The following is a 12,266-nucleotide window of genomic DNA, read 5'->3' on the forward strand; positions in this document are numbered from 1 at the left end:
GGTCGGCCACGCACACGACATCTTTCCGTATCTGTTTAGCTTGGACAGCCACACGCCCATTCGGTCCGTTTCTCCATCTGTTACGTTATTAGCTCGGGGGGTACCCGCCGCAGAGTGGGCATGGAAAGCAAAACACACGGCTGGCGCAGAGGCGGTATGAGTACTACTTCGAAAAATGTGTCATGCGTACAGCTGAGAACGAGACGAGAGATTGGGCACTGAAGCGTCGGTCAGTATTACGGGTTGAAAGCTGCAAGAAGTTTGTTGAATTTGGCCAAGTGTCTGGGCCACGCATCAAGCATTGCTTCGTTTATCGTGTCGTGGGCCATGTCATCTCGGTCCAACGGAGCTGAGGATTGCGAGGGTGGACCGTTCACAACAAATGTCGTGAACAAAGCTTTGAGGGACGGTTTGCGCAACTTGTTACCTCGCCAATCTCAAACCCGAGTCTGTCCTGCTTGCGAAGATCATACAGATCTAATTTTTGGAGAGTCGTATAGTCGTCTTCGCTTATAGCAATCCAGAGTGTTAACGACTGTCTCTCGAAAATTTGGTCGCCTTCAAATTTTGCCTACTTGCACCGTGCTGCACTTTAGCATGGCGGTTCTGTACATCCCAAGTAAGGCCACCTGCACCGTCGACGAGGGTCTAAGAACGCAACGATGGGTGGGTCAATCTTGGAGTAGCTGGCGAGATCTTTGTGTATTATCGTACCACATCCATAGACATAGTGGTCGTGTCACACGTGGCACATCTGCACTCACAGGTGCTCTTCAGGGTCCAAAGACTAAGCAGATCGGGTTAGCCACTGACGTTGGCTCATGCAGGCGCGGGGACCACCACCGCGCACACATGACCGTCACTCCACTGCAAGATGCCTTCTTCTTGCATCACAAGGCAGCATACTGCTCATCAAACAATCGATCATGGCTACTATACCTGAGGCTATAGACAGTCGTAATGCGTCAGAATCCTCATTAGACGAGTTCATCCAACCAGAGACCACAGTGCCTAGTACCAGATCCGTACTCCGGAAGCTCTACGTATCGCATACGCTATCGACATGGAACGCACGCACATTCGAATTCAGCGCCGTCATTTTCCTAGCTACCATCTTCCCAGGCACGCTTTTCTACGCCTCTTGCTACGCGCTGTTTCGCTCACTCACCGCCTTTCTTCTCTCCTCCGCCGTAGGCCACCAAGTCGACAGCAAAGAACGCCTCAGTGTAGTTCGGCATTCGATAATATGGCAGCGTATCTCAGTCGCTGCGTCATGTGGCATTCTCCTTCTACTGCTCCAATCTGCGCCGGAGACATGGGCGTCGATTGCATGGTTCTCGGTATGCATAGTGTTGGCAGGCGTGGAGAAGCTAGCGTTCGTGGGAAATACGGTGGCGGTGGAGAGGGACTGGGCGGTCGTCATTGCGGAGGGACTGGACGTTCCGAGAGAGGACTTAAACAGTCAGATGAGAAGGATTGATTTGGTGTGTAAGTTGGTGGCGCCGTTGGGGATATCGCTGGTGGATGGGTATTCGACTAAGGTCGCGATTTGGGTGGTGCTTGGACAAAACACTTTGAGTGTTGTATTTGTGAGTGTCTTTTTTCGAATCGTGGGATAAATGTTGATTACATAGGAATACTTCGCCATTGCCCAAGTTTACGACGCGATTCCCGGTCTAGCGAGCCGGTCCACAAAGTCTACGGCTAGACCTGACGACGTCGAAGGTCGGCAGGTTCCATCTCTAGCCCCTCATCGTGGAATCTCTTCCCTCCGCAATACCCTCCAGCAATGGAAAGCTTACTTCCTGAATCCGGCCAGCCTTGCCTCCTTCTCCCTTGCTCTGCTCTACTTCACGGTCCTCGGCTTCGGCTCCCAATTTACAACATACCTCCTCACGCTGGGCTTCACCTCTACACACATCGCCGGCATGCGTCTCGTCTCCGTCATCCTCGAACTCGGCGCCACATGTGTGGCGCCCCTCCTCATGCGCCGCATAGGAGCTGTCCGCGCGGGTCTCTGGTTCATTAATTACCAGCTTATTACTGTGCTCCTTGCCATCGCCCTATTCACGCTCGCCACCCCTTCGACACAGATTGCCGGCCTTTCCCTCGTCGCAGGGGTCACTCTCTCCCGCCTTGGACTATGGGGCTTCGATCTCTGCGTGCAGTTTCTCGTACAAGAGGAAGCGCCGGAAGCGACTCGCGGATCATTCTCCTCCATCGAAACCTCTCTGCAGAATCTGTTTGAGCTGTGCAGCTTTGCGACGACCATGGTGTGGACAAGGCCCGAGCAGTTTCGCTTCCCGGTGTGGGTGAGCGGGGGCGTGGTTGCGGTAAGTGCGACGTGCTTTGCAACGTTTGTTAGGGGGAAGAGAGGCCATCTGTTGCATACGAGTAGATGTTTGGAGAAGAGGAGCGGGAGGTACAAGGTGTTACCCACGATTGAGGAAGAGAGTGAGGTCGAGCTGGAGGCGGTAGGTCGGGCGTGATGCGCATTTGGATGGTTAAAAAGCATTTTCCAACGTCAAATCTCGAATCTAATATGCTTGCGTCTATTTCGCACTCTGTTTACCTCGCTCCTTCCCTTTCACTCTCACCGTCGCAGAGAGCAACGCTTGGCGGCTTGGCGGCGCTCAGCTCCCACTGTAGAAATCAGCGACCGCGCTCCTGCCCTTCTCTTTCCAACTCAATCCAAGTAAGTAGACCGCGACCCGACAATTACCTGTACTGATTCATGTAGATGTCGAACAATCACCACGTAGATCACCACATAAAGTCAGGGCGGCCAGCTTCGCCGACTCGTCAGACTCGTCAGACTTTCGAGCAGCACGCTCAGCAGGTTCAGAGCCCGCAGGTTGCACAGCACTCGCAGCAGCAGCCGTCGGGTCGTCAGATTTTCGAGCAGCACGCTCAGCAGTATCTTCAGAGCCCGCAGTTTGCACAGCACTCGCAGCAGCAGCCGTCGCAACGTCAGTATCACGGGTAAGTCGTTTCCATCACATTGCTTTACTGTACTGACCGCTCGTCACGTAGCTCACGCGGAGGTCACAACCGCGGCAACTACGGCCAGCGCGGCAACAACCGCACCACCAACAACAGCAACAGCAACCGCAGCCAGGATCCTGTCATGGAAGCGCTCGCCGAACAGACCAGTACGATGCAGATCCAGATGCGGCAGGATCGCGATCATTTTCAGCAATTATATCAGCAGCAACAACAGGAGATTCAGCAATTATATCAGCAGCAACAACAGGAGATTCAGCGGTTGAGAGCGGGTCAAGCGGGTCAGAATAATGCGCGACCGTATTCACGTGAGTGCACATTCAGCATATGCATTTAGGGACCTGTGACTGACGTGTATGTAGAAGAACCAGACTGGAGACTTTACAAGGTCCTGGGAGCCCTGGAGGATTATATAAACGACTACCAGCAGGATCCGCACTACGACATCCAGAAAAATCTGAATAATCTGGATGCCGGGATCAAGATAGAGATGCTGCATTATCGCGAGGCCAACATCGCGAACCGGTACCGTGCCTTGATGGAGCGCTACGACAACATTGCGCTAAGTTACAATCCGCAACACCGCGCAACACAGCATCCCGTGGCTCCCGGTAGCCTGACAGCTCCAGCACCTCTCATGCAGTTGCAGCAACCCATCCAGACAGCGCCTCCCATGCAGCTGCAGCAATACATCCAGACAGCACCTCCAATGCAGTTGCAGCAACCCCTCCAGACAGCACCCGCGCCCCAAGGCAGCTTTAGAGGCCCGACTGGTAATGGAGGTGGTGTGCTGCCCGGCTCTAGATGGGCCTCAAATCAGCACCAAGCACCTACGTCTGTTGCCAGGATGGTACAAATCAACCCAGACACTGTCACCGGCATTTCACTTCCACGCCTGGACCCAGCAAATATCAACCCCGAGTGTTACCAGCCTCAGCAAGATGACCAGCTTCAGCAAGATGACCAGCTTCAGCAAGATGACCAGCTTCAGCAAGATGACCAGCTTCAGCAAGATGACCAGCCTCAAATTCGGTATCAGGCTGATTAGATGGGCGTTTTTTGTCATGGTTTACGGGCATCTGAAGACGTGAGATGTCCTAGACTCTCACTCGTTCAAGTAAGAGATCCCAGATCTTTTCTCGTACTGTTTTTCGTCGAGTTGTCCCAGACCCTCGCAGATCTTCTGAATGGATCCCAGATCTTTTCTCATGCTGCTGTTCGTCGAGTTGTCCCAGACCCTCGCTCGTTCAAGTAAGAGATCCCAGATCTCTTCTCGTACTGTTTTTCGTCGAGTTGTCCCAGACCCTCGCAGATCTTCTGAATGGATCCCAGATCCATGGTTCTTGTTTTTGCCTCGAGTAGATAGTGAATAAATTTGTGTAAGACAACTTGATATTCTCGATCAACTGTGACACCGTTCGCCTATGCTAGGTATGATTTCTCGCCCATGAGCAGTGCTATAGTCAGAGCAGCTGTAATCTATTCGTTCACGCTCTACTAAGAGCTCCTTTGTGTCAATGATATCTTCCCAATGAGAGCTAGGTCGTTCCACCTCTCGTGTGTCGATGACATCAGCAGAGAAGCTTATTCTGGGAAACATGAGATTGAGGTCGAGCTGGGGCGGTGGGTCGGGCTTGATGCGCCTTTGGATGAATAGAATGCATTCCACAACATGCAATCGCTCAGCAATAGGGCCGCATCTACTTCTCATACTGCTTTTCTGGATGAGTATTCATGTATCAGTCTGGGTTGCTGGCAGAACTCATTTGTCGATCTTGCTGCACATTTACATGATAGATGAAAAATCTGTGCGAGTGACAACCATGCAGAATGCTAAGTGGAATGTTTATAGCTCAGTTTTGCGGTCTAATGAGTTGAATGCCGTGTAACTATGATTCATTTCTTCTAGCTAGGGTGAAATCAGCAGAGAGCTTGGTCTGGGACACAAGCAATTACAAGACTTGTTCGGGGAATAAGCGATGTATATAGCAAAAGCAACGGTAACGGTGAAAACGTGGTAGATCTCATTGGGATCAACCCTTACCTATCATGATACGCTTAAATTGCATCGTAGTCGTCGTTGCGGTTGTCCTCGGGCAGATAGTGACCGCCATCTAAATTTTGTGGGATGTGGTATTCATCAAACTGATTGATCTGCATGTGTTTAGGGTCAGAAGGAACGGATTATTGAAGTTCATAGCCAAGGCCCTCGTGCTGATCAAAACTGATATTATCGTTTGCGAGAAGAATAACCCCACCCGGCCATGGTACAGATCCCCAACCTTTATCAATTGTATGATACATTCACTCTATTACTGGCTAAATCTTGTTGAATGCTAGCTAGATCTGTTGAATAGCTAGATCTAGTTGTGGTAGACGTTAAAATAGGGCACTAAGCTGTTAACATAGGTGTACTAACGCATTTCAACTAATCGTTAAGTAGATATATACTATAGGTAATACAGTTAATTAAAATAGGGAGCTGTACCATGGTAGGGGTGGGGGCATTCTTTTCGCAAAGCACCGATATCGTACGAGCTCTGGTAGTAGCTATGTGATTACACGACGTTTTGACGGTAGTGTTGATGAAGAATCTGATGTGTATGTTGCACCGGTGGAGCGAAGGTCGAGGGATGACGCCGCGCTCGGCGAGACTCACTGTGTACACGTGCACACACTCCTTTTCTAAACCTCCAAGCTTCCTCAGTCATGCCAGATCCAGGCGATGACATTCCTGGCATGCGAACTATCCTAGGAGGTTCATATGCCTGACTGGCCTGACCAGTATTGTTTCTCTGCTCATCTTGATGTGTGACCTGTGTCCAATTCTCGTCTTGTTGGGCGCAGAGAATCTCGCACGCTGCCAGCGCGCCTTGTCGTCCTCTCTCGACAATAGCTTGGTCTCTTACTGTGCGCGGTACAAGCATAAGTGGCACTGGGGGCTTAGATCCCGGAGGCATTTCGTTGTCAACATCGACGATACCATCCGAGACCCTTACCCAAGAACCATTTTCGATATGTTGTGGATAGTTGTATAGCAACGTTGCTGGATCTCGGTGCCCAGGATACACCAAGGACTCGCTTTCAAGGAATCCACGCAGTGGGCCTCCTGCAAACTCTTTATCGATCACTAGGCGACCGTATAAGTATCCAATCTGGTTCTCAATCTCAGTGGAGTCAGCTGTGTCAGGCATGCCCAAGGAACGACGGGTGGCAAAATTGGTAGCCTGATGCCACGCACTTAATGTCTCTTCCTGGAGTTTTTCCTGGTAATGTTGTTCGCATTCTTTCCAACCGCGATAGTATTGGTAGTCGAACAGATGCTCCTCGTTATATTACTTCTTAACGTATTCGAGGGCGTCCATCAACGCGTCTTCGTCGATGGCTTTGGAGGAGATGGTTGTCCTAAATGCTTCGAAATCAACTTCGAAAATTGACTCCATCTTGTCCAGAGCTTTCTTGAAAGGCCTTTCTGCCATTTTTCTGTCTCAGCTTTTGCGGTTCCGGCAAGCTCTTTCGCGGCTTTTACATCCTCGGCGATGATCGTCGCGAGCTCTTTCCCGTGCTTTCCTCCAGCATAAAGAGCGATGCCGCCGTTCAAGATTGATTCTGCGTTGTTGCCTGAAGTGTGCTCCACAGAATTATATGTCCCCAACAAAAGCTTGCTCCACCTTATTCAAATAGTCCGTGGAGTGCACGGGGAGCTTGCTGATAAGGCCGAGTCGTTCTACCATCTTCTGGCATGTATGGAGGCTCTCCTTGCGTCCTGATGCGATTGCGGCGCTTGCTTCGCGCTCTACACTTTCTTCACAGATTATAACCTTGGTATCGTCGCTCAATACCCGAGTGAAGAAGATGTAAAAATGCACAGGACTAGAATTGCATTTCAACCTCCATTATATATTCTGGCACATCTTTTCGGTGTCAACATCAGGAGTTTCCATCTTCCTACAATGACCGGATCGCCCTCTCCTCAAACCTGACCAAGACCAAAGCTTCAGTGACGTGTGTTACCTCAGAAAAGCGATACCCGGCCACCTATAATCCTAGCAGTAATACCTCGCTTACAATATTTCGGTCGCAAATCGAAGAAGAAAGTTCAACGAACGTTGCCGCAGCAATGAGAGACCATCTTAACCAAGTTCGCCGCTGCCGTTACCTGCTAAATGCCCTGCGGTTCAAGATCGCAACGCCAAAGTTTCCATCCAGATGGCAGGATGTATCGAGGCAATCCGAGGGTGTGGATGTGATGAGTGCTCACCACAGAGATAATCCGATACGTCCTCTGTCCTCGTCGTGATATCGTCACGAGAACCTCTATTTTTCCATCCAAACCCATCCACATTCTGGAAATGGGCAGTCTCACACTTCATAGCAGGTCAATTTGGTCGTATTATTATTTAGAATGCTTATAGTCGGACAGAAGCTAATTTAGAAATATACTTAAACGTGGACGCTTATGTAGAGAAACACCTCCATGCGTCCTTCCTCGTCACTACAGGGAATGCGAAAGCACGATATAGCGTCAATCAGACATTCTACATTCCTACTTCGTTGACGACAACGTACAACTCAACGTCGCCTGATGTTCACAACGACATCCGTCTGCGTGTGGAACCAGGTGTCCTGTGTCTTCCACGGACGATCATGCGCCATGCTGATATCGAAGTGACGCAGGATCTCCGGCACGAGCGTGTGCAATTCGGTCAGAGAGATGTTCTTCCCAATGCACACTCTGGTTCCGGAACCAAAGGTGAGCAGAGACTTTTCCATTTCGCGGCTCCTCGCCTCAGACTCCAGCCATCGCTCAGGTTGGAACTCATCAGCATCCTCTCCGAATACCGTCTGGTCGAAATGAACGATGCACGGATTGCTGCCAACACGCCAGCCAGGCGGGATGAAGTAACCAGAAAGTTCGACACCTGTTTTTGGCGAATGTCGCTGCATGCTCAATCCGACGCTGGGGTGGAGACGCATAGCTTCCTTGATAGCAGCACCGGTGTACGGTAATTGGGCGAGCGACTCAGTGTAGCGGATGGGAGAGCTCAGGCTTGCACGATGCGCGTCGATCTCCTCCCGGCATTTCGCAAGCTTCCCGGGGTGCTTCATGAGGAAGTACAGGGTGGCGCGAAGAGCAATCGCAGTGGTGTCCGAGCCCGCCAGCATGGCAATGTAGGCCTCCAAGGTCACCTCATTGTCGGTAAAGCCGGTGTGTTCGCCCTTGTCCCGAACGATCTTGCTAAATTGTTGCAGCATATCGATGCGATCAGCGATACCGGCGTTGATCTCTTTGACACGCTTTGTGACAACGTCAACAGCCGCCGTGTGGATACCTTCGAAAGATTTCAACGCTTTAAAGACAGTTGGAGAGATAATGGCCGAGCCGAGGACGAACGGTCGGAGGTATGTGGGTGCAATTGCGGCGGCACACAAGACGGGCATGAGGGCTTCAAGCGCTCCGATCCAACCACCAATGTCCGTGTTCTTCTCCATAAAACCGAACATGTTGCCGAACGAGAGTTCTCCGACAACGTCGAAAGCGTACATCTGGAACCAGTGGCCAATGTCGACTTGCTCTTTCTTGTCCGCAAATTCTGTCATGCGCTCGAGAAAGAGGGTAGTACACTTCGCCACATAGTCCTCGTGTCTCAAGACATTCGCCAGCGAATACACAGGCGCGACGATCTTTCGGTACCGCGTGTGCTCTTTCTCGTCGATGCAAGTGAACTGATCTGGCTGTTTCGAGATCTGCGGCGCGCCCCAGATTGGATAGAAGTCGGTCTTCAGAAGCGGATCTGTAAGTCGATAGATCTTCGGTATGTCGGCCGCATGGGCAGAAGTCACTTCGTTCGGCGCCAACCGCACCACTGGACCATACTTCTTGTGCATGGCACGCTGCACCTTATCCATGTCGCCCATGTAGACCTGGTACATGTACCAAATCCGCGTCACCGAGGCCCAGAATGGTCCTGGCACTTTTGCAAGGGGATGCAGCGTCACTGCGTACACCATCCATAAGAGGGTGTAAACAAGAGTGACGATCGGACCGACTTTAAACAGCCATGTCCAAGGCGAAAGGCCCAGGATGGTCTCCGGAAGGATGGCCATGACAAAGGATGGATGTTCCAAGAAGAGAGACAACAAAGAGAGACGGGTCAAGAGAGCTCTCCTCGATGCAGGTGCAAAAAGAGAGCGTATGCTCCTGGAACGTCCCAGCGACCCAGGGGGCAATATGTACGCCTCTACATTGGGGTCCAGCGCCGTATCTGCTCACCCGTCCCTAAATGCACTTTCAAGTGCCGGCGCTGGCGCCACCTGCGAAGGACTGTCGCAAACCTCTGGCCCACATCTGAAAGGCCTTTCCCAGAGAGGCAGAGATTTGCTGTGTGCGCCAAGCGAAGCCAAGGTGCTACATGGGTACCATGAGCCCAAACCAGGAGATGCAGCAAGCGGAACATACCATAAGTACCTTCGTAGATCACAGTTCCCCATCGCAACGACCTACCATTCGTCATTGATCCGCGGAGACATGCTGATCATCACGACTTCCTTTTGTGAATGCGATTTTTCTGCACTCAGCGTGTGCATAGTGAGCTTCAGCCCCCACACGGTCGAAGCAGGGTCATGGACCGACTGGTAGACCGCCGCGACGGCCCGCACCCCAGTCGCTCACCCCAGTCGAGCGATTTTGGCGCACGTACTAGAGCCAATGTCAGTCTGGGTAATTCGATTTGGAAACGCTCGGTGGCATACCAGGTTCTCAACAGCCTCGCGGTCATCTCCGCGGAACGGAGCCCGCTTCCCCAATCCGCGGTGACACGCCATGCAGCACTGCAAGCGAAACAGTACTAGAGAGTCACCGTGCGAAGCCACACCCACGCATGCATCAGACCATTTTCTCTTCGTGTTTACCAACAGTGGCGCCCCGGGTCTCATTACAAGACGTTTTGAATGTCAGGAACGTGGGTTTTGGAAAAGGAGAGAACGTGATTTACGTTGCACAGGAGCATTGCGCCCCAGCGCCAATTCCACCCGCCTCCCGCAGCTCCATGATCGGAAACGGGAAATGGCCAAAGCTATGCAAACCCACGCCATTCTCCACTCTAGGAGCCGAAGGAGCGGGCTAACGGGCGCGACCATAACCGTCGACGCGGCGGCATGTGTCCGGACTGGGATCAACGGTCGAGAGAAGGCCAATCGAGGAGGTGTGCACGAATCCCACGAGAGAAACTGTGTCAAAGCTGCGCAAACCGTTGCTCTTTTCGTCGACGATCCTTGACTGTCCCTGACATGCTTGACGCATGCCTGGACCTTACGAAAACAGGAGGAAAAAGCAGATCACTATCTTTTCAGGCTCCCCGCTGATGTTGAAACCATGCCCTGAAAAATGGGCACTTGCTTCGGGAATCATATAGTGGAGTGATACCCGTTCTCATGGGTGTTGGTCCTGTTCTTTCAGTTAGCTGAGCGGGCGAAGATGAGGCTATCCAGAGTCGCACTCCTTCTTGCACCTTTGGGTGGCTTGGTGAATCTTGTGGCGGGCCAGTCGATGCCTGGCTGTGCGGTAAGTTTAATTCTCCGCGTTCCCAACATGTCCGAGGAACGTGCGACCTCCGCAATATACTGATCTCTGCAGACGAAATGCCTTCAGGACAGTCTCAAAGCTCAGGACAAGTGCACAGCTACCGATGTAGCCTGTATTTGCGCTGATGAGTCTCTGAATGCCGCGATACAGGGTTGCGTACTGCAGTCCTGTACCGTGATTGATGCATTAGGTACGCACAGCTTACCGTGTCGTTCGGCTTCACCTGCTAACTATCCAGCTGCCCAAAATGCGACCCAGGCCATGTGTGGCGCTCCGGTGCGCGACATTACACATATTACGCCCATCATAACGGGAACCTCTGGCGCTGCGGCGATCATTGGAGTCGCCGTACGTGTCTGGATGTCAGGGCCAGACTTTTGGCTTGACGATGCCATGTGTGTGGCTGCGCTTGTTTTTGCCATACCTATGGCTGTTTTGGAGTTCCTCATGTCAGGCCTCGGCTTCGGCAAGGACATCTGGACGCTCACACCAGGTCAAATATACCGAATCGTTCAAGTGAGTACAGTGATTGTGCGCCCAGTGGTAACGAACATCAACTGACCGTGCATGCGTAGTACACCTGGCTCACGGAGATATTCTGGTTTGTTGCCATTGGATGTACGAAATTGGCATTCCTCTTCCTCTACCTCCGCGTGTTCCCGCGCCAGAAGCTCCGCAAAGCCGTCCAGGTCCTCATCGGCTTGGGAGCGCTTAGCACGCTCATATTCACTGTCATTGTCACGGTCAATTGCCTACCAATATCCTATATATGGACCTCGTGGGACGGCTTACACAATGGCAAATGCATCAACTTGAACGCTTTTGTCTGGGCTCACGCGATCATCGACATCGTCTTCGACTGTATCATCTTCGCGATTCCCATTCCTGAGCTCATCAAGCTGAAGATGAGTCTCAAGAAACGTATCATGATCGTAGCAATGTTCAGCGTGGGCGGAATGTCAGTATCTCTATCTCCCTTGCACCCAACAAGCTAACCTCCATCAGCGGAACCATCGTCTCTATCCTCCGCCTGCAATCGCTCCTCGCTTTTGCCAACTCCACAAACGCCACCTGGGACAACTGCCCCACCGCTTACTGGAGCGTCCTCGCGTGCTTCGTCGGCATCTTCTGCGCCTGCATGCCCGCGCTCCGCAAATGCCTCGCCTTCATCTTCCCCTCGTGCTTCTCCTCCACCCAACAGAACTCCAACTACAAAGACTATTCTGGCACGCCCAACGCGCGGCTGTCGACCAACAAAGTCGAATCGAAACGCTCAAAGTCAAGATCGGGCCTGGGTTCTGCGTTGCAGAGCTTTGGAGGGATTACGAAGACGGTGGATACAAATTTTACGGTTACGAGGGTCGAGGATGACGAGCAGGAGTTGGTACACATGAAAACTAAAAGCGGCGCGAGAGCGCCGAGCCATTGGAGCCTTGGAGAAGGTAGCGACAAAAGCGATAGTGAAAGGCAAATGCGACGCCCGAACTAGAGTCGAGCTGCCACGCCTGTATAACAAAATGCGGTGGAGCGATTGTATGATTATACTTAGACTTGGAGCGTACACATAGCAGGGGCGTCCATTAGATACCATATTCGTTCAATCGTTGAAATCTATTGTAACATTATTTCCATCGCGTCTGGGCAACAGAAAAGGGTAATCTCATACGCCATCCCCCAC

The 12,266-nt window shown here is 51.8% G+C and overlaps 3 protein-coding genes across 3 annotated transcripts; 2 read left to right on the top strand and 1 right to left on the bottom strand.

The window, feature by feature from the left end:
• Positions 1–926: 926 nt before the first annotated feature.
• Positions 927–4,051, top strand: N0V89_002943 (uncharacterized protein; the record flags this gene model as incomplete). Its single annotated transcript, XM_056211747.1, has 5 exons — positions 927–1,488; positions 1,657–2,312; positions 2,741–2,982; positions 3,034–3,311; positions 3,366–4,051. The coding sequence occupies 5 exons, from the start codon at positions 927–929 to the stop codon at positions 4,049–4,051; spliced, it is 2,424 nt and encodes an 807-aa protein (XP_056075220.1).
• Positions 4,052–7,575: 3,524 nt separating this feature from the next.
• Positions 7,576–9,111, bottom strand: N0V89_002944 (uncharacterized protein; the record flags this gene model as incomplete). The annotated part of the gene is made up of 1 exon (XM_056211748.1): positions 7,576–9,111. The coding sequence occupies one exon, from the start codon at positions 9,109–9,111 to the stop codon at positions 7,576–7,578; it is 1,536 nt and encodes a 511-aa protein (XP_056075221.1).
• Positions 9,112–10,552: 1,441 nt separating this feature from the next.
• Positions 10,553–12,077, top strand: N0V89_002945 (uncharacterized protein; the record flags this gene model as incomplete). The annotated part of the gene is made up of 5 exons (XM_056211749.1): positions 10,553–10,567; positions 10,640–10,778; positions 10,827–11,104; positions 11,164–11,546; positions 11,594–12,077. 5 exons carry the CDS (start codon positions 10,553–10,555, stop codon positions 12,075–12,077), a joined length of 1,299 nt encoding a protein of 432 aa, XP_056075222.1.
• Positions 12,078–12,266: the final 189 nt, after the last annotated feature.

This window comes from Didymosphaeria variabile (genome assembly GCF_027946475.1).
Source record: "Didymosphaeria variabile strain IMI 356815 chromosome Unknown scaffold_2, whole genome shotgun sequence".
Taxonomy (NCBI): domain Eukaryota; kingdom Fungi; phylum Ascomycota; class Dothideomycetes; order Pleosporales; family Didymosphaeriaceae; genus Didymosphaeria; species Didymosphaeria variabile.